Below are 21,193 nucleotides of genomic sequence, written 5' to 3'. Positions count from 1 at the left end.
TGAGGAAGGATCTCGACCCGAAACGTCGCCAGTTCCTTCTCTCCTGAGATGCTGAGTTACTCCAGCATTTTGTGGACAAATACCTTCGATTTGTACCAGCATCTGCAGTTATTTTCTCATATCCCTGTAGGCAGAAGTGGCAGTGCAGCTTTAAGAGAAAGGGTTTAGTGTGGACTGAGCAGTTCTGATCCAGCCGCCCAGAACCAATCGATGTGAAAGTATGTTCTCCCCTCCCTCTCTCCCTCCCTCCCTTCCTCCTTCCCCTCTTCATTCCCTCCCTCCCCTCTCTCCCTCCCTCCCCTCCCTCAGCTCTGTGTGAGGCGGAGTCTCACCTCCCCCTCCCTCGTTTCTTTGCCAAGTAACAAAGTGATCGAGCGGCTGAGAAAGAGCAAGAGATAGAGGTAGAGAGGGAGGGAGAGGGGGGCAGAGAGAGAGGGGGGCAGAGAGAGAGGGGGCAGAGAGAGAGGGGGGGGGGGCAGAGAGAGGGGGGGCAGAGAGAGAGGGGGGCAGAGAGAGAGGGGGGCAGAGAGAGAGGGGGGCAGAGAGAGAGGGAGGCAGAGAGAGAGGGGGGCAGAGAGAGGGGGGCAGAGAGAGAGAGGGAGAGAGAGGGAGGGGGGCAGAGAGAGGGGGGGAGAGAGAGAGAGGGGGCAGAGAGAGGGGGGGCAGAGAGAGAGAGGGAGAGAGAGGAGGGGGGCAGAGAGAGGGGGGGAGAGAGAGAGAGGGGGCAGAGAGAGGGGGGGGCAGAGAGAGAGGGGGGCAGAGAGAGAGGGGGCAGAGAGAGGGAGAGAGAGAGGGAGGGGGGCAGAGAGAGAGAGGGAGAGAGAGGGAGGGGGGCAGAGAGAGAGAGAGGGGGGCAGAGAGAGAGAGGGAGAGAGAGAGAGGGGGCAGAGAGAGGGAGGGGGGCAGAGAGAGAGAGAGGGAGAGAGAGAGAGAGAAAGAGAGAATAAAGAGAAAGAATAAAGAGAGAAAGCTTGGGGAGGAAGAAAGAAAAGGAGAGAGAGAATTCAGCGACGTTGGAAAACCGACGAAAGCGAAGAGGAGACGGAGTGTAAATGTGAGTGAGAGAGAGAGGGGGGGGGGGTCATGGTGGGACTCCAGCCTCGCCTAGACTGGCCGGGGGGGGGGGGGGGAGAAGGGGAGAGGGAGAGGGGGAGAGAGAGAGAGGGGAGAGAGGGGGAAGGAGAGAGAGGGAGAGCGGAAAGGGAGAGAGGAGGGGGGAGAGGAGGGAGAGGGAGAGGGAGAGAAGGGGAGAGTACAGAAGAGAAGAGGGATAGAGAAGGGGGAAGAGGGGGAGAGAGAGAAGGGAGAGGGGAGAAGAGGGGGAAAGAAGGAGGGGAGAGGGAGAAGAGGGTGAGGGAGAAGAGGGGGGGGAGATAGAGAAGGGGGAGAGGGAGAGAGGAGAGGAGAGAAGGGAGGAGAGGGAGTAGAGGAAGGGGAGAGAGAAGGGGGGAGGAGATGGAGAGGGGATAGAGGGGGGGGGGGGGGTCAGTGAGGAGTCCAGTTGAGCTGTTGTTGTTGTTGCTGTAGTTGGGGGCCGTTGCCTGGTGTAGGGGGCGAGGGGGCTTCCCCAGTGTTGGGGCGAGTGCCGGCTGTGATCATTGCTCTGTGTTGCCCGCTGCGTGTTTGCTGCGTTTCCTTTGTGTGGGGCCGGTGTTGGAGCCGTTCACCAACCCAGCCCAACCCAACCCCAACCCCAACACTACCCTCCCCAACCCAACACTACCCTGCCCTGCCCTGCCCTGCCCAACCCTGCCCAACCCAACCCCAACACTACCCTCCCCAACCCAACACTACCCTGCCCTGCCCAACCCAGCCCAACCCTGCCCAACCCAACCCCAACACTACCCTCCCCAACCCAACACTACCCTGCCCAGCCCAACCCAACCCCAACACTACCCTGCCCTGCCAGCCCAGCCCAACCCAACCCTGCCCAACCCAACCCCAACACTACCCTCCCCAACCCAACACTACCCTGCCCTGCCCTGCCCTGCCCAGCCCAACCCAACCCTGCCCAACCCAACCCCAACACTACCCTCCCCAACCCAACACTACCCTGCCCAGCCCAACCCAACCCCAACACTACCCTGCCCTGCCCAGCCCAGCCCAACCCAACCCTGCCCAACCCAACCCCAACACTACCCTCCCCAACCCAACACTACCCTGCCCCTGCCCTGCCCTGCCCAGCCCAACCCAACCCTGCCCAACCCAACCCCAACACTACCCTCCCCAACCCAACACTACCCTGCCCTGCCCACCCAGCCCAACCCCAACCCAACCCCAACCCAACCCCAACACTACCCTCCCCAACCCAGCCCAGCCCAACCCAACCCCAACCCCAACCCAACACTACCCTGCCCTGCCCAACCCAGCCCAGCCCAACCCTCCCCAACCCAACACTACCCTGCCCTGCCCTGCCCAGCCAACCCAACCCTCCCCAACCCAACACTACCCTGCCCATGCCCAACCCCAGCCCAGCCCAACCCTCCCCAACCCAACACTACCCTGCCCTGCCCAGCCCAACCCAACCCTCCCCAACCCAACACTACCCTGCCCTGCCCAACCCAGCCCAGCCCAACCCCAACCCAACCCCAACACTACCCTCCCCAACCCAACACTACCCTGCCCTGCCCAGCCCAACCCAACCCAACCCCAACACTACCCTGCCCAACCCAACACTACCCTGCCCTGCCCTGCCCAGCCCTGCCCAGCCCAACCCAACCCTGCCCAACCCAACCCCAACACTACCCTCCCCAACCCAACACTACCCTGCCCTGCCCAACCCAGCCCAGCCCAACCCTCCCCAACCCAACACTACCCTGCCCTGCCCTGCCCAGCCCAACCCAACCCTCCCCAACCCAACACTACCCTGCCCTGCCCAACCCAGCCCAGCCCAACCCCAACCCAACCCCAACACTACCCTCCCCAACCCAACACTACCCTGCCCTGCCCAACCCAGCCCAGCCCAACCCTCCCCAACCCAACACTACCCTGCCCTGCCCTGCCCAGCCCAACCCAACCCTCCCCAACCCAACACTACCCTGCCCTGCCCAACCCAGCCCAGCCCAACCCTCCCCAACCCAACACTACCCTGCCCTGCCCTGCCCAGCCCAACCCAACCCTCCCCAACCCAACACTACCCTGCCCTGCCCAACCCAGCCCAGCCCAACCCCAACCCAACCCCAACACTACCCTCCCCAACCCAACACTACCCTGCCCTGCCAGCCCAACCCAACCCAACCCCAACACTACCCTGCCCAACCCAACACTACCCTGCCCTGCCCTGCCCAGCCCAACCCAACCCTGCCCAACCAACCCCAACACTACCCTCCCCAACCCAACACTACCCTGCCCTGCCCAACCCAGCCCAACCCCAACCCAACCCCAACACTACCCTCCCCAACCCAGCCCAGCCCAGCCCAACCCCAACCCCAACCCAACACTACCCTGCCCTGCCCTGCCCAGCCCAACCCAACCCTGCCCAACCCAACACCAACACTACCCTCCCCAACCCAACACCACCCTGCCCAACCCAACCAGCCCAGCCCAATCCAGTCCTGCCCAGCCCTGCCCAACCCAACCCAGCCCAGTCTAGCCCAACCCTGCCCAGCCCTGCCCTGTACAACCCAGCCCAACTCAACACTGCCCAGCCCTGCCCCAACCCAGCCCTGCCCAACCCAACCCTGCCCAGCCCTGCCCAACCCTGCACTGCCCAACCCAACCCAACCCTGCCCAGCCCAACCTAGGCCAGCCCTACCCTGCCCAACCCAGCCCTACCCAACCCTGCCCAGCCCTACCCTACCCAACCCAGCCCTACCCTACCCTGCCCAACCCAGCCCTACCCTACCCTACCCTGCCCAACCCAGCCCTACCCTACCCTGCCCAGCCCAGCCCTACCCTGCCCAGCCCAGCCCTACCCTACCCTGCCCAGCCCAGCCCAGCCCTACCCTACCCTGCCCAGCCCTACCCTACCCTGCCCAGCCCAGCCCTACCCTGCCCAGCCCAGCCCTACCCTACCCTGCCCAACCCAGCCCTACCCTGCCCTACCCAACCCAACCCTACCCTACCCTACCCAGCCCAGCCCAGCCCTACCCTACCCTACCCTACCCAACCAGCCCTACCCTGCCCTACCCCTACCCTACCCTACCCTACCCAGCCCAGCCCTACCCTACCCTGCCCAGCCCAGCCCAGCCCTACCCTACCCTGCCCAGCCCGAGCCGCTGAGTCTCTGCAGCCGCCTCTCTGGCCGCACGTTCCCACATCTGGAGGCAGGCTGGCGTGAGTCTCTCTCTGTGCACTGTGAGCACTGCCCAGAGTTGGCTGATGGTGTGAGGGGAGAGAGTCAGAGATCCCCATTGAAACTTGTGTAAGGAGGAACTGCAGTTGCTGCTTTAAACCCGAAGACAGTAACTCAGCGGGTCAGGCAACATCTCTGGAGAGAAGGAATGGGCGACGTTTCAGGGTCGAGACCCTTCTTCAAACTTACCGAATTAGTGACAGGCCTGGATAGAGTGGATGTGGAGAGGATGTTTCCACTAGTGGGAGAGTCTAGGACCAGAGGGCACAGCCTCAGAATTAAAGGACGTTCCTTTGGGAAGGAGATGAGGTGGAATTTCTTTAGTCAGAGGGTGGTGAATCTGTGGAATTCTTTGCCACAGACGGCTGTGGAGGCCACAAGTCAGTGGATATTTTTAAGGCAGAGATAGATAGATTCTTGATTAGTGCGGGTGTCAGGGGTTATGGGGAGAAGGCAGGAGAATGGGGTCGAGGGGGAGAGATAGATCAGCCATGATTGAATGGCGGAGTAGACTTGATGGGCCGAATGGCCTAATTCTGTTCCTGTCACTCTCGGCCAGGATGGAATGGGCTGGAGTTAATCTATCTGGGTGTGGGTGGGGTGTACTGTGTGCAGGGTGAGGGCAGTGGGGGTGGGGTGTACTGTGTGCAGGGTGAGGGGGACTTGTTTTCCAGTGGGGGTGGGGTGGGGGGGCGATTGGGTCGATTCCTGGTCGCCAGCCCTGGAAGTGTACGACTCGGCACGGTGGCGCAGCGGTAGAGTTATTGCCTTACAGCGCCGGAGACCCGGCCGGGTTCAACCCTGACATCCCTGGGTGTGCCGGATCATGTTAGTGTGCCGGGGATCGCCCGGTCTGTGCGGGCTCGGTGGGCCGAAGGGCCTGTTTCCGTGCTGTAACTAAAACCTGCCAAATGCAATGAGTAATGTTTGGCTGGTGTGTGTCATCCATGGTTTTCCCCGTGTGAGGTCTTTACCATTTGGACTGGATGGAATTTATGTTTTTTTCTCTTGCTTTTGGTTTCTCCCCCCCCCCCCCCCCCCCCCCCCCCACCAATAGACAATAGACAATAGGTGCAGGAGGAGGCCATTCGGCCCTTCGAGCCAGCACTGCCATTCAATGTGATCATGGCTGATCATTCTCAATCAGTACCCCGTTCCTGCCTTCTCCCCATACCCCCTGACTCCGCTATCCTTAAGAGCTCTATCCAGCTCTCTCTCGAAAGCATCCAGAGAATTGGCCTCCACTGGCAGCCTTCTGAGGCAGACCAACACTACAAGCAGTCCGATGAAGGGTCCCGACCCACAACGTCACCCATCCCCCCTCTCCACAGATGCTGCCTGACGCGCTGAGTTACTCCAGCACTTTATGTCTGTCTATCTTGGGCTTTATGGTGCGTCTGTCTGTGGGGATAGATTTGTCCACTGCCAGGATTAGAGTTCTCCTGCTTGTTGTGTTTTATCTTTCCCAAACATCTACACCTCACGCTGCCTCGGCAAGGCCAGCAGCATAATCAAGGACCAGTCTCACCCCGGCCACTCCCTCTTCTCCCCTCTCCCATCGGGCAAAAGGTACAGAAGTGTGAAAACGCACACCTCCAGATTCAGGGACAGTTTCTTCCCAGCTGTTATCAGGCAACTGAACCATCCCACCACAACCAGAGAGCAGTGCTGAACTATCTACCTCATTGGTGACCCTCAGACTATCCTTGATCGGACTTTGCTAGCTTTACCTTGCACTAAACGTTATTCCATTATCATGTGTCTACACTGTGAATGGCTTGATTGTAATCACGCATTGTCTTTCCGCTGGCTGGTTAGCGCGCGACAAAAGCTTTTCACTGTACCTCGGTACACGTGACAATAATCTAAACTGAACTGATTCAAACTTCAATCTCATGTTGATACGTGATTCATCGGAGGAGCCACATTGACATAAGGAACTGCAGATGCTGCATTTTACCATAAAAAAGACAAAGTGCTGGGGTAACTCAGCGGGTCAGGCAGCAGAGATGGAGACCAGGAGGAATTTCTTTAGTCGGAGGGCGGTGAATCTGTGGAATTCATTGCCACAGAAGGCTGTGGAGGGCAAGTCAGTGGATATTTTTATGGCAGAGATTGAGAGATTCTTGAATAGTACAAGGTGTTAAAGGTTATGGAGAGAAGGCAGGAGAATGGGGTTAGGCGGGAGAAATAGATCAGCCATGATTGAATGGTGGAGTAGACTCGATGGGCCGAGTGGTCTGATTCTGCTCCTATGTCTTGTGCTCTGAATGTATTCAAGAGAGAGCTAGATAGAGCTCTTAAGGATAGCGGAGTCAGGGGGTATGGGGAGAAGGCAGGAACGGGGTACTGATTGAGAATGTTCAGCCATGATCACATTGAATGGCGGTGCTGGCTCGAAGGGCCGAGTGTCCTACTCCTGCGTCTATTGTCTATTATCTATTGTCTATTGTCTTCTGGCCATCTCTGGAGAACATGGATAGGTGATGTTTTGGGTCAGGGACCTTCTTCAGGAACATGGTGGACACCTGTGTTTGAGTCTAGTTAATTGTCACATGTACAGAGGTGCAGCAAAAAGACAATACGTGATGACAATCGAGCCGTCCACCGCGTACAGATACACGATACAGGGAATAACGTGAATAACGTACAGTGCACGATAAAGCCAGTAAAGTCCGATCAAAGAGGGGCTCCGATGAGGTGGATGGCAGTTCAGGACTGCTCTCTGAAGATGAGACATGATGCATCTTGCCTAACTTTATAAAACCTCTTTAGAACTTGAGATTGCTTCCAATCTTTATTCCTGAAGAAGGGTCTCGACCTGAGACGTCACCCACTCCTTCTCTCCAGAGATGCTGCCTGCCCCAGCTGAGTTACTCCAGCATTTTGTGTCTTATCTTCGGTGTCAACCGGCATCTGTGGTTCCTTCCTGCACTTTATTCCTTCACGGGTCGCGCAGCGGTAGAGTTGCTGCCTTACAGCGAATGCAGCGCCGGAGACCCGGGTTCCATCCCGGGTGCCGTCTGTACGGAGTTTGCACGTTCTCCCCGTGACCTGCGTGGGTTTTCTCCGAGATCTTCGGTTTCCTCCCACACTCCAAAGACGTGCAGGTTTGTCGGTTAATTGGCTGGGTATAAAATGTAAAAATTGTCCCTTGTGGGTGTAGGATGGTGTTAATGTGCGGGGATCGCTGGGCGGCACGGACCCGGTGGGCCGAAGGGCCTGTTACCGCGCTGTATCTCTAAACTATGGGGGTTAAGATGTTGGTCTCTCCCGTTAGGGTCGGATTATCCCAGTGCTGCCAAGGACCAGACCCAGACTCTCAGCTAAACCGGGACTGGAACCTGAGCCACACTAACCCAGGTGGACAAACTCGGCGGAACAGATCATCACTGACACGGAAACATGGACTTCATCGATTCAGGGCTGGCAGCGAATCAAGGCCAGGATACCGAGCCCCTCTTCCCAGGTAAGTCATGCACTCTTTATGAAAGATTGGAAAGACCGGACTTGTATTCACTGGAGTTTAGAAGGATGAGAGGGGATCTTATAGAGATGTATAAAATCATAAAAGGACCGGACAAGCTAGAGGCAGGAAAAAAAAGTTCCCAATGTTGGGGGAGTCCAGAACCAGGAGACACACACAGTCTAAGAATAAAGGGGAGGCCATTTAAAACTGAGGTGAGGAGAAACTTTATCTCCCCCAGAGAGTTGTGAATTTGTGGAATTCTCTGCCACAGAGGGCAGTGGAGGCCAATTCACTGGATGGATTTAAAAGAGAGTTAGATAGAGCTCTAGGGGCTAGTGGGATCAAGGGATATGGGGAGAAGGCAGGCACGGGTTACTGATTGTGGATGATCAACCATGATCACAATGAATGGCAGTGCTGGCTCGGAGGGCCGAATGGCCTCCTGCACCTATTTTCTATGTTTCACACTAGGGCATCAGAGATGTCCTCATTCTTCAGGAAACGGGGCTTCCCCTCTTCCATTGTAGATGAGGCTCTCACTAGGGTCTCTTCTACATCCTGCAGCTCAGCTCTTGCTCCCCCTCCCCCATTTGTAACAAGGACAGAATCCCCCTCGTTCTCACCTTCCACCCCACCAGCCAGCGGATCCAACAAATCATCCTCCAACATTTCCGTCACCTACAACGGGTCGGCCATTTAGAACTGAGATGAGGAATAACTTTTTCAGTCACAGAGTTGTGAATCTGTGGAATTCTCTGCCTCAGAAGGCAGTGGGGGCCAATTCTCTGAATGCATTCAAGAGAGAGCTAGATAGAGCTCTTAAGGATAGCGGAGTCAGGGGGTATGGAGAGAAGGCAGGAACGGGGTACTGATTGAGAATGATCAGCCATGATCACATTGAATGGCGGTGCTGGCTCGAAGGGCCGAATGGCCTCCTCCTGCACCTATTGTCTATTGTCTAACGGGACCCCACCTCTGGCCACATCTTCCCATCCCCTCCCCTCTCTGCGTTCCGCAGAGACCATTCCCTCCGTAACTCCCTGGTCCACTCGTCCCTTCCTACCCAAACCACCCCCTCCCCGGGCACTTTCCCCTGCAACCGCAGGAGATGCAACACCTGTCCCTTTACCTCCCCCCTCAACTCCATCCAAGGACCCAAACAGTCTTTCCAGGTGAGACAGAGGTTCACCTGCACCTCCTCCAACCTCATCTATTGCATCCGCTGCTCCAGATGTCAACTTATTTACATCGGCGAAACCAAACGCAGGCTCGGCGATCGGTTCGCTCAACACCTTCGCACAGTCCACCTTAACCAACCTGATCTCCCGGTGGCTGAGCACTTCAACTCCCCACTCCCAGTCTGACCTGTCTGCCATGGGCCTCCTCCAGTGCCATAGTGAGGCCCAGTGCAAATTGGAGGAACAGCACCTCATATTTCGCTTGGGCAGCTTGCAGCCCAGCGGTATGAACATTGACTTCTCCAACTTTAGATAGTCCCTCTGTCCCTCTCTTCCCCTCCCCCTTCCCTGTTCTCCCTCTATCTTCCTGTCTCCACCTATATCCTTCCTTTGTCCCGCCCCCCCTGACATCAGTCTGAAGAAGGGTCTCGACCTGAAACGTCACCCATTCCTTCTCTCCTGAGATGCTGCCTGACCTGCTGAGTTACTCCAGCATTTTGTGTCTGCCTAAAGATGATGTAATTTGACCAATGTAACTAAACTGAATGTAATTGACTCCAATCCAGTCCTGTGAGAGTCGAGTCAATCACAAAGGATTGCAGACATCTGCTGACACGGCAAAATCCCTCCAGTGGCAGCCAGACAAAGTGGAGATGATCTGGTTCATGTTGTCAGTGAGTGATGATGACCGGCAGGAGCAGATGCAGACAGGGAACAGTGGGGTGGGGGTGGGGTTGATCATCGAGTGCAGAGACTTGGCTGCCTTCTGCAGCACACTCCTTCAGGTCTGAAGAAGGGTCTCGACCCGAAACGTCACCCATTCCTTCTCTCTGGAGACGCTGCCTGTCCCGCTGAGCCACTCCAGCGTTTTGTGTCTGTCTTCGGTGTGAACCAGCATCTGCAGTAGACAATAGGTGCAGGAGGAGGCCATTCGGCCCTTCGAGCCAGCACCACCATTCACCGTGATCATGGCTGATCATTCTCAATCAGTACCCCGTTCCTGCCTTCTCCCCATACCCCCTGACTCCGCTATCCTTAAGAGCTCTATCTAGCTCTCTCTTGAATGCATTCAGAGAATTGGCCTCCACTGCCTTCTGAGGCAGAGAATTCCACAGATTCACAACTCTCTGACTGAAAAAGTTTCCGTTCTAAATGGCCTACCCCTTATTCTTAAACTGTGGTTCTGGACTCCCCCAACATTGGGAACAGTTCCTTCCTACACATTTTGAATTGACACAATGCTGGAGTAACTCGGGCGGTCTGGCGGCATCTTTGGAGAGAAAGAAGCCTTCATCAGATCCCTTCTTCATGTGGCACGATGGTGCAGTGGTAGAGTTGCTGCCTTACTACACCACGGACCCGGGTTCAACCCTGACTGCGGGTACTGTCTGTTTGTACGTCAGTACGTTTCCCCTGTGACCGCGTGGGTTTCCTCCGGGTGCCCCGGTTTCCTCCCACACTCCAAAGACGTCCATGTTTGTAGGTTACGTGGCATCTTTAAATTGTAAATTGCCCCTAGTGTGTGTAGGATAGTGTAGGATAGTGCTAGTGTATAGGGTGGTCTCTGGTCGACATGGACTCGGTGGGCCGAATGGCCTGTTTCTGTGCTGTATCTCTCTATAGTCTCTTGGGGAACATGGTTAGATAACCACTTTTCCAGCTCTCTTCACATACACACACACACACACACACACACACACACACACACACACACACACACACACTCTCTCCACACACACACACACACACACACACACACACACACACACACACACACACACACACACACACACACACACACACACACACTCTCTCTACACACACACACACACACACACACACACACACTGAAGAAAAGTCTTGACCCGAAACGTCACCTACCCATGTTCTCCAGAGATGCTGCCTGACCCGCTGAGTTACTCCAGCACTCTGTGTCCTTTTGTAGATTGAGTCACTTGTGCTTATTCGTGCATCTGTTCAGTTTACTTTTGTTTACATTATTACTATTGTCATGTCTTAGCTTGGATAGAGTGGATGTGGAGAGGATGTTTCCACTAGTGGGAGAGTCTAGGATTAAATGTCACAGCCTCAGAATGAAAGGACGTTCTTTTAGGGAGGAGATGAGGAGGAATTTCTATAGTCAGAAGGTGGTGAATCTGTGGAATTCTTTGCCACCGAAGGCTGTGGAGGCCAAGCCAGTGGATATATGACGTTTCACAGAGTGCTGGAGTAACTCAGCGGGTCAGGCAGCATCTCTGGAGAGAAGGAATGGATGACGTTTCGGGTCGAGACCCTTCTTCAGACAGAGTCAGGGGCGAGGGAAAGGAGAGAGATATAGACAGCGATGTGGAGAGATACAGAACAATGAATGAAAGGTATGCAAAAAGTAACGACGATAAAGGAAACAGGCTATTGTCAGCTGTGGGCTAGGTGAAAACGAGTTACAGACAATGAGACTCAACAAGACGACTTTGTAGCTGGTACAACTTGGGTGGGCAAGATGAGGTGGAGAGAGAGAGGGATGCAAGGATAACTTGAAACTAGAAAAATCTATATTCATACCACTGCGTTGTAAGCTGCCCAAGCGAAATATGAGGTGCTGTTCCTCCAATTTACACCCCAGTGGTGTGGATATTGATCACCGTCTATATCTCTTGATTCTCTTTCCCCTGACTCTCAGTGTGAAGAAAATAACTGCAGATGCTGGTACAAATCGAAGGTATTTATTCACAAAAATGCTGGAGTAACTCAGCAGGTCAGGCAGCATCTCAGGAGAGAAGGAATGGGTGACGTTTCGAGACCCGAAACGTCACCCATTCCTTCTCTCCTGAGATGCTGCCTGACCTGCTGAGTTACTCCAGCATTTTGTGAATAAATACCTCAGTGTGAAGAAGAGGTCTTGACCCGAAACGTCACCCATTCCTTCTCTCCAGGGAGGCTGCCTGACCCGCTGAGTTACTCCGCCATTTTGTGATTATGTTTGGTTTACTGTACAGTGGCATTCTTCACATGTTTTCAGAAGGCCTTCGACAAGGTCCCACATAGGAGATTGGTGTACAAACTTAAAGCACACGGTATTGAGGGTTCAGTGTTGAGGTGGATAGAAAATTGGTTGGTGGACAGGAAGCAAAGAGTAGGAATAAACGGGTCCTTTTCGGAATGGCAGGCAGTGACTAGTGGGGTACCGCAAGGCTCAGTGCTGGGACCCCAGTTATTTACAATATATATTAATGATTTGGACGAGGGAATTGAATGCAACATCTCTAAGTTTGCGGATGACACGAAGCTGGGTGGCAGTGTTAGCTGTGAGGAGGATGCTAGGAGGCTGCAGAGTGACTTGGATGGATTAGGCGAGTGTGCAAATGCATGGCAAATGCAATATAATGTGGATAAATGTGAGGTTATCCACTTTGGCGGCAAGAACAGGAAAGCAGAGTATTACCTGAATGGTGACCGATTGGGAGAAGGGGAGATGCAACGTGACCTGGGTGCCATGGTGCACCAGTCATTGAAAGCAAGCGTGCAGGTGCAGCAGGCAGTGAAGAAAGCGAATGGTATGTTGGCATTCATAGCAAGAAGATTTGAGTTTAGGAGCAGGGAGGTTCTGCTGCAGTTGTACAGGGCCTTGGGGAGACCGCACCTGGAGTATTGTGTGCAGTTTTGGTCTCCTAACCTGAGGAAAGACGTTCTTGCCTTAGAGGGAGTACAGAGAAGGTTCACCAGATTAATCCCTGGGATGGCGGGACTTGCATATGAGGAAAGACTAGATAGACTGGGCTTGTACTCGCTGGAATTTAGAAGACTGAGGGGGGATCTTATAGAAACATATAAAATTCTTAAGGGGTTGGAGAGGCTAGATGCGGGAAGATTGTTCCCGATGTTGGGGGAGTCCAGAACCAGGGGTCACAGCTTAAGGATAAGGGGGAAGTCTTTTAGGACCGAGATGAGAAAACATTTCTTCACACAGAGTGGTGAGTCTGTGGAATTCTCTGCCACAGAAGGTAGTTGAGGCCAGTTCATTGGCTATATTTAAGAGGGAGTTAGATGTGGCCCTTTTTGCTAAAGGGATCAGGGGGTATGGAGAGAAGGCAGGTACAGGCTACTGAGCTGGATGATCAGCCATGATCATATTGAATGGCGGTGCAGGCTCGAAGGGCCGAATGGCCTACTCCTGCACCTATTTTCTATGTTTCTATGTTTAAACTACAATGTTCTTTAAACTACAATGTTCTATGTTTTATTCTTAATTGTTTACTGTATGTTCGTGTTGTTACTTGCGAGCGGAGCACCGAGGCACATTCCTTGTATGCGTACATACTTGGCTAATAAAATGTATTCAATTCAATTTAATTCAATTAAACTGTGGCATTGTGGCTCAGCGGTAGAGTTGGTGCCTTACAGCACTTGCAAACTCTGCAGTTCTTTCCCACATATGATTGTGGGACTGGTTTGATTCATGTGAGAATGAAAAGACTAGGCTTGTATTCGCTGGAGTTTAGAAGGATGAGAGGGGATAGACAATAGGTGCAGGAGGAGGCCATTCGGCACTTCGAGCCAGCACCGCCATTCAATGTGATCATGGCTGATCATTCTCAATCAGTACCCTGTTCCTGCCTTCTCCCCATACCCCCTGACTCCGCTATCCTTAAGAGCTCTATCTAGCTCTCTCTTGAGCACACAGTACTCCAGATGCGGTCTCCCCAGGGCCCTGTACAACTGAATGACAGAGTAGACTTGATGGGCCGAATGGCCTAATTCTGCTCCTATCGCCTAATCACATAGGGCATCGAGTCCGTGTTCTCCTGTCCATCCCAATCCCATGTTTCTGTATTCCGGCGCTGGGTTTGATTTTCCAATGTTCTTGTTGGACTGTCGTTTGGGGGTGGCACGGTGGTGCAGCGGTAGAGTTGCTGCCTTACAGCGCCAGAGACCCGGGATCAATCCCGACTACGGGTGCTCTCTAAACGGAGTTTGTACGTTCTCCCCGTGACCTGCGTGGGTTTCCTCCGGGTGCCCTGGTTTCTGCTCACATCCCAAAGACTTCCCGGCTGTTATCAGGCAACTGAACCATCCCACCACAACCAGAGAGCAGGGCTAAACTACTATCCACCTCATTGGTGACCCTCGGATTATCCTTGATCGGACTTTGCCGGCTTTACCTCGCACTAAACGTTATTCCCTTATCATGTATCTGTACACTGTAAATGGCTCGATTGTAATCGTGTATTGTCTTTCCGCAACAAAGGCTTTTCACTGTACCTCGGTACACGTGACAATAAACTAAACTGTACGTGCGGGGTTGTAGGTTGTAGGAGTGTGTGGGGAATGGATGAGAAAGTGGGATAACGCAGAACTAGTGTAGACACAAAATGCTGGAGTAACTCAGCGGGTCAGGCAGCATCTTGGGAGAGAAGGAATGGGTGACAAGGAAGGGTCTCGACCCGAAACGTCGCCCATTCCTTCTCTCTAGTGATGCTGCCTGTCCCTTTACCTCCCCCCTCAACTCCATCCAAGGACCCAAACAGTCTTTCCAGGTGAGACAGAGGTTCACCTGCACCTCTTCCAACCTCATCTATTGCATCCGCTGCTCTAGATGTCAACCTCTTTACATCGGTGAAACCAAACGCAGGCTCGGCGATCTTTTCGCTCAACACCTTCGCTCAGTCCGCCTTAACCAACCTGATCTCCCAGTGGCTGAGCACTTCAACTCCCCCTCCCATTCCCAGTCTGACCTTTCTGTCATGGGCCTCCTCCAGTGCCATAGTGAGGCCCACCGGAAATTGGAGGAACAGCACCTCATATTTCGCCTGGGCAACTTGCAGCCCAGCGGTATGAACATCGACTTCTCCAACTTTAGATAGTTCCTTTGTCCCTCTCTTCCCCTCCCCCTTCCCTGTTCTCCCTCTATCTTCCTGTCTCCACCTATATCCTTCCTTTGTCCCGCCCCCCTGACATCAGTCTGAAGAAGGGTCTCGACCCGAATCGTCACCCATTCCTTCTCTCCTGAGATGCTGCCTGACCTGCTGAGTTACTTCTGCTTTTTTTGTGTTTAAATTCTCAATGACGAATGTTTTCGGATCACAAGCAGAAAGTGACATCGCAGGAAGATGGGGTGGTTAAGGTGGCCTTTGGCACGTTGGCCTTCATCAGTCAGGGTACTGAGTAGGGAAAGTGCGAAGTTATGTTACAGTTGTATAAGGCACTGGTGAGGCTGCATTTGGAGCGGAGTCAGGGGGTATGGGGAGAAGGCAGGAAAGGGGTACTGATTGAGAATGATCAGCCATGATCACATTGAATGGTGGTGCTGGCTCGATGGGCCGAATGGCCTACTCCTGCACATGATAGATACAAAGTGCTGGAGTAACTCCGCGGGTCAGTCTGAAGAAGGGTCTCGACCCGAAACGTCGCCCATTCCTTCTCTCCAGAGATGCTGCCTGACCCGCTGAGTTACTCCAGCACTTTGTGTCTACCTTCTGTTCAAACCGGTATCTGCAGTTCCTACCGACACAGATCTGGTGTAAATGGGTGGCCGATGGCCAGCGTGGACTCAGTGGGCCGAAGGGCCTGTTTCCATGCTGTTCCATCACACACTCTCCAAAGACGTGCGGGTGTGTAGATTAATCGGTGAGACTGTGCACCTGACGGGAATCGGGTTGAGATGCCAAAGCTGGGCGTCAGCTGCTGGCTCTGGCTCTGGCTCAGCACCACATAGGACCAGGCTGTAAAAACCAGCCTTAGTCCGCAGAGAAGAGGGGACAAGGGGGCGGCGGGGGGGGGGGAGGGGACCAGACGGGGGGGGGGGGAGGCGACCAGGTGCGGGGGGATGGGAGGCGATGAGGGGAGGGGGATGGGACGGGGTGGGGGGATGGGAACAGTGGGGGGGATGGTAATGGTGGGGGGATGGGAACGATGGGGGGATGGGAAGCTTGGGGGGATGGGGATGGGGGGGTGGGGTTTGGGGGGGTGGGGTTGGGGGGGATGGGGTGGGGGGGAAGGGAGGCGACGGTAGGGGGAACGGGGTGGTGGAAGGGATGGGGGGAGGGGAAGGGGGACGGGACGGGGCGGGGGGATGGAATGGGGACGAGGTGGGGGGGATGGAATGGGGATGTTGTATGGTGATGGGGTGGGGGGATGGGGACGGGGTGGGGACGGGAAGATGGGGTGGGGGAGATGGATAGGGGGACTGGGTGGGTGGGGATAGGGTGGGGGGTATGGGGATGGGGCGTGGGGGGATGGGGGAGGTAAGGGAGAGGGGGGTCACCTTCAAGCCTGGGGCCAGGGTTCCACAAATGGAAGCCACCTTGGACCCAGAGCGTGAACAGCCCTGGGCTTTGATGTGCTGTGCAGTTACTCAATGCTCTGCACATCGAGGCAGTGCCAGGATAGAGGCCTCTGGCTCTCTGTGTATACACTCAGAGCTTCCCTCCCAGTGAGATCATTATTCCCAGGACATGGCTTCCAATGAAGCGTGCATGACTTGCCAATGGCCTGGTAGGCTCCAGCATGTTACGGTGGTTTAGATTAGCTTCATGTGCAGGATCTCGTGCAGGCTGAGGGGATTAGTCTAACTTGGCCTCATGTACGGCACGGACATTCTGGGCCGAATGGCCTGTTCTTGTGCTGTTCTTCCATCGATACAGAGGCTTGCCAGCGCGCACCACCAGACTCAGGGACAGTTTCTTCCCCTCTGTTATCAGGTTTCACATAGAAACATGGAAAATAGGTGCAGGAGGGGGCCATTTGGCCCTTTGAGCCAGCACCGCCATTCATTGTGATCATGGCTGATCATCCACAATCAGTAACCCGTGCCTGCCTTCTCCCCATATCCCTTGATTCCACTAGCCCCTAGAGCTCTATCTAACTCTCTTTTAAACCCATCCAGTGAATTGGCCTCCACTGCCCTCTGGCAGAGAATTCCACAAATCCACAACTCTCTGGGTGAAAAAGGTTTCTTCTCTTCTCAGTTTTAAATGGCCTCCCCTTTATTCTTAGACTGTGTGGTCCCTGGTTCTGGACTCCCCCAACGTTGGGAACGTTTTCCTGCATCTAGTTTGTCCAGTCCTTTTATAATTTGATACGTTTCTATAAGATCCCCTCTCATCCTTCTAAACTCCAGTGAATACAAGCCCAGTCTTTCCAATCTTTCCTCATGTGACAGTCCCGCCATCCCGGGGATTAATCTGGTGAACCTACGCTGCACTGCCTCAACAGCAAGGACGCATTAGGACACCCAGGTCTCGTTGCACTTCCTCGCATTAGGAGGCCAAAACTGCACACAGTACTCTAGGTGTGGTCTCACCAGGGCCCTGTACAACTGCAGAAGGACCTCTTTGCTCCTCTACTCAAATCCTCTTTTATGAAGGCCAACATGCCATTAGCTTTCTTCACTGCCTGCTGTACCTGCACGCTTAGAAACATAGAAACATAGAAAATAGGTGTAGGAGTAGGCCATTCGGCCCTTCGAGCCTGCACCGCCATTCAATATGATCATGGCTGATCATCCAACTCAGTATCCCGTACCTGCCTTCTCTCCATACCCCCTGATCCCTTTAGCCACAAGGGCCACATCTAACTCCCTCTTAAATATAGCCAATGAACTGGCCTCAACTACCTTCTGTGGCAGAGAATTCCATAGATTCACCACTCTCTGTGTGAAAAAAACCCTTCTCATCTCGGTCCTAAAAGACTTCCCCCTTATCCTTAAACTGTGACCCCTTGTTCTGCATCTAGCCTGTCCAACCCCTTAAGAATTTACTTTCAGTGACTGGTGTACAAGGACACCCAGGTCTCGTTGCACTTCCCCTTTACCTAATCTGACACCATTGAGATAATAATCTGCCCCATTGTGGACATTGGACTTTGTCTGTGGAACTAGTGCGCTACAATGCTGAGAACTATATTCTGCACTCTGTATCTTCCCCTTTGTCCTACCTATTGTACTTGAGTGTATCTACGTATAGTATTATTACCTGATCTAATTGGACAATGCAAAACCAAAGCTTTTCCCTGTACCTCGGTAACCCTAAACGTAAACCTTTAGTTTTCTTATTGCCACGTGTACTGTGGTACTGTGAAAAGGGTTTGTTTTGCACGTTATACAAACAGATAATACCGTACATGAATATAACTGAGTCAAACTCAAGTACAGTGGATAGAGCAAAGAGAAACAGTTCACGGGGATGTTGCCAGGACTAGAGGGTGTGAGCTACAGGGAGAGGTTGAGTAGGCTGGGTCTCTATTCAATGGAGCGCAGGAGGATGAGGGGAGAACTTATAGAGGTGCACAAAATCATGAGAGGAATAGATCGGGTAGACGCACAGAGTCTTTTACCCAGAGTAGGGGAATCGAGGACCAGAGGACATAGGTTCAAGGTGAAGGGGAAAAGATTTAATAGGAATCCCAGGGGTAATTTTTTTCACACAGAGGGTGGTGGGTGTATGGAACGAGCTGCCAGAGGAGGTAGTTGAGGCTGGGACTATCCCATCATTTAAGAAACAGTTAGACAGGTACATGGATAGGATGGATTTGGAGGGATATGGACCAAGAGCAGGCTGGTGGGACTAGTGTAGCTGGGACATTGTTGGCCGGTGTGGGCAAGTTGGGCCGAAGGGCCTGTTTCCACACTGTGTCACTCTATGACTCTAAAAAGGATTCAGAGACCAAGTCCAATGTCTGCAGTGGGGTAGAGGTGGATGGGACAGCGGCCTAGCTGATGGAAGGACCGTTCAGAAGCCTGATAACAGAGGGGAAGAAGCTGTTCCCGAGTCTGACGCGTCTTTGCGTTCCCGGACGGGAACGGGGTGAAGATGGAATGACCGGGGTGGGACAGGGACACGTCTGTGATCATGCCGGCTGCTTTCTGAGGCAGCGTGAGGTGTAGATGGAGTCGATGGTGGAGAGTGTGGTCGGTGTGATAGACCGGGTCACATCCACAACTCTGGAATTTCTTGGCGGTCTCGAGCAGAGCCGTTCCCAAACGGGGCGGTGAATCTGTGGGATTCTTTGCCACAGACGGCTGTGGAGGCCAAGTCAGTGGATATATTTAAGCCAGAGATAGATAGATTCTTGATTAGTGACGGGCGTCAGGGGTTATGGGGAGAAGGCAGGACAATGGGGTTAGGCGGGAGAGATAGATCAGCCATGATTGAATGGCGGAGTGGACTCGATGGGCCGAATGGTCTAATTTAGTTTGGAGATACAACGTGGAATCAGGCCCTTCGGCCCGCCGGGTCCACACCGACCAACGATCCCCGCATATTAACACTATCCTACACACACTTTTACCAAGCCAATTAACCTACAAACCTGTACATCTTTGGAATGTGGGAGGAAACCCAAGATCTCAGAGGCTGATCTATTTTCCCCTCTCAACCCCATTCTCCTCCCCACAACCTTTGACGGCCTTACTGATCAATCTAAGCTTTAAAAGTAGGCAAGGATAATGGAAAGCCAATGGAATGTTGGCCTTCATAACAAGAGGAGTTGAGTATAGGAGCAAAGAGGTCCTTCTGCAGTTGTACAGGGCCCTAGTGAGACCGCACCAGGAGTACTGTGTGTAGTTTTGGTCTCCAAATTTGAGGAAGGATATTCTTGCTATTGAGGGAGTGCAGCGTAGGTTTACTAGGTTAATTCCCGGAATGGCGGGACTGTCGTAGGTTGAAAGACTGGAGCGACTAGGCTTGTATACACTGGAATTTAGAAGGATGAGAGGAGATCTTATCGAAACAGATAAGATTATTAAGGGGTTGGACACGTTAGAGGCAGGAAACATGTTCCCAATGTTGGGGGAGTCCAGAACCAGGGGCCACAGTTTAAGAATAAGGGGTAGGCCATTTAGAACTGAGATAAGGAAAAACCTTTTCAGTCAGAGAGTTGTGAATCTGTGGAATTCTCTGCCTTAGAAGGCAGTGGAGGCCAATTCTCTGAATGCATTCAAGAGAGAGCTAGATAGAGCTCTTAATGATAGCGGAGTCGGGGGGTATGGGGAGAAGGCAGGAACGGGGTACTGATTGAGAATGATCAGCCATGATCACATTGAATGGCATGCTGGCTCGAAGGGCAGAATGGCCTACTCCTGCACATATTGTCTGTTGTCTATTGTCTATTGACTTCGCCCCAGTAGTCTCGGGCAATGAATTCTACAGACTCACCACAATCTGTCTGAAGAAATTCACCCTCATCTCCATTCGAAAGGAACGTCCTTTTAATCTGGTGCTGTGTCCTCTGGTCCTAGACTCTCTCCCATCATTGGAAACATCCTCTCCACATCCGCTCTATCCAGGCCTTTCATTATTCGGTACGTTCCCCCCCCTCCATCCTTCTAAACTCCAGCGAGTGCAGGCCCAGAGACACCAAGCATTCATATGTTAACCCACTCGTTCCCATGATCATTCCCAGAAAATACCTCTGTAATCCAATGCCAGCACGCCCTTCAACAGCTATGGGGAGAAGGAATAGACAATAGGTGCAGGAGGAGGCCATTCGGCCCTTCGAGCCAGCACCGCCATTCAATGTGATCATGGCTGATCACTCTCAATCAGTACACCGTTCCTGCCTTCTCCCCATACCCCCTGACTCCGCTATCCTTAAGAGCTCTATCTAGCTCTCTCTTGAATGCATTCAGAGACTTGTCCTCCACTGCCTTCTGAGGCAGAGAATTCCGCAGATTTACAACTCTCTGACTGAAAAAGTTTTTCCTCATCTCCGTTCTAAATGGCCTTTAGTCTAGTTTAGAGATATAGCGCAGAAACAGGCCCTTCGGCCCACCGAGTCCGCGCCGACCAGCGATCCCCGCACATTAACACTATCCTACGCACACTAGGGACAATTTACATGTACACCCAGCCGATTAACCTACAAACCTGCACGTCTTTGGAGTGTGGGAGGAAACCGAAGATCTCGGAGAAAACCCACGCGGTCACGGGGAGAACGTACAAACTCCGTACAGGCAGCACCCGTAGTCGGGATCGAACCCGGGTCTCTGGCGCTGTGAGGCAGCAGCTCTACCCGCTGCGCCACCGTGCCGCCAGTTAGCGGTTTAGGTTTCCCAATTCTCCTGAAAGCTGGGCTGACCAATGAACGTTAATTAAATATCGGACATATTAAAACACACTAGCAAAGTGCTGGAGTAACGCAGCGGGTCAATAAACATCTCTGGAGGACGTGGAAAGATGGCGTTTTGGGTCAGAGACCTGACCAGAAATGCCACATAACCATGTCCTCCAGAGACGCTGCCTGACCCGTGGAGCTACT

General features: G+C 53.5%; 2 protein-coding genes across 3 annotated transcripts in view; both read left to right on the top strand.

The window, feature by feature from the left end:
- The window catches only part of LOC144593236 (D-serine dehydratase), a 555,040-nt gene that overhangs the window by 33,796 nt on the left and 500,051 nt on the right, over positions 1 to 21,193 (top strand). The gene's annotated exons all lie outside the window — the stretch shown is intronic.
- The window catches only part of LOC144592965 (tumor necrosis factor receptor superfamily member 16-like), a 42,732-nt gene continuing 22,456 nt past the window's right edge, over positions 918 to 21,193 (top strand). Inside the window, exons 1-2 of the mRNA XM_078398346.1 lie at positions 918 to 1,054; positions 7,575 to 7,763. Of these exons, the coding sequence (XP_078254472.1) occupies positions 7,700 to 7,763 (64 nt within the window). The 5' untranslated portion in view covers positions 918 to 1,054; positions 7,575 to 7,699. The remainder of the gene's footprint in view (positions 1,055 to 7,574; positions 7,764 to 21,193) is intronic.

This window comes from Rhinoraja longicauda, chromosome 4 (genome assembly GCF_053455715.1).
Source record: "Rhinoraja longicauda isolate Sanriku21f chromosome 4, sRhiLon1.1, whole genome shotgun sequence".
Classification (NCBI taxonomy): Eukaryota; Metazoa; Chordata; class Chondrichthyes; order Rajiformes; family Arhynchobatidae; genus Rhinoraja; species Rhinoraja longicauda.
The sequence above is the reverse complement of the archived record's forward strand: the minus strand, read 5'-3'. Positions and strand labels throughout refer to the sequence as shown.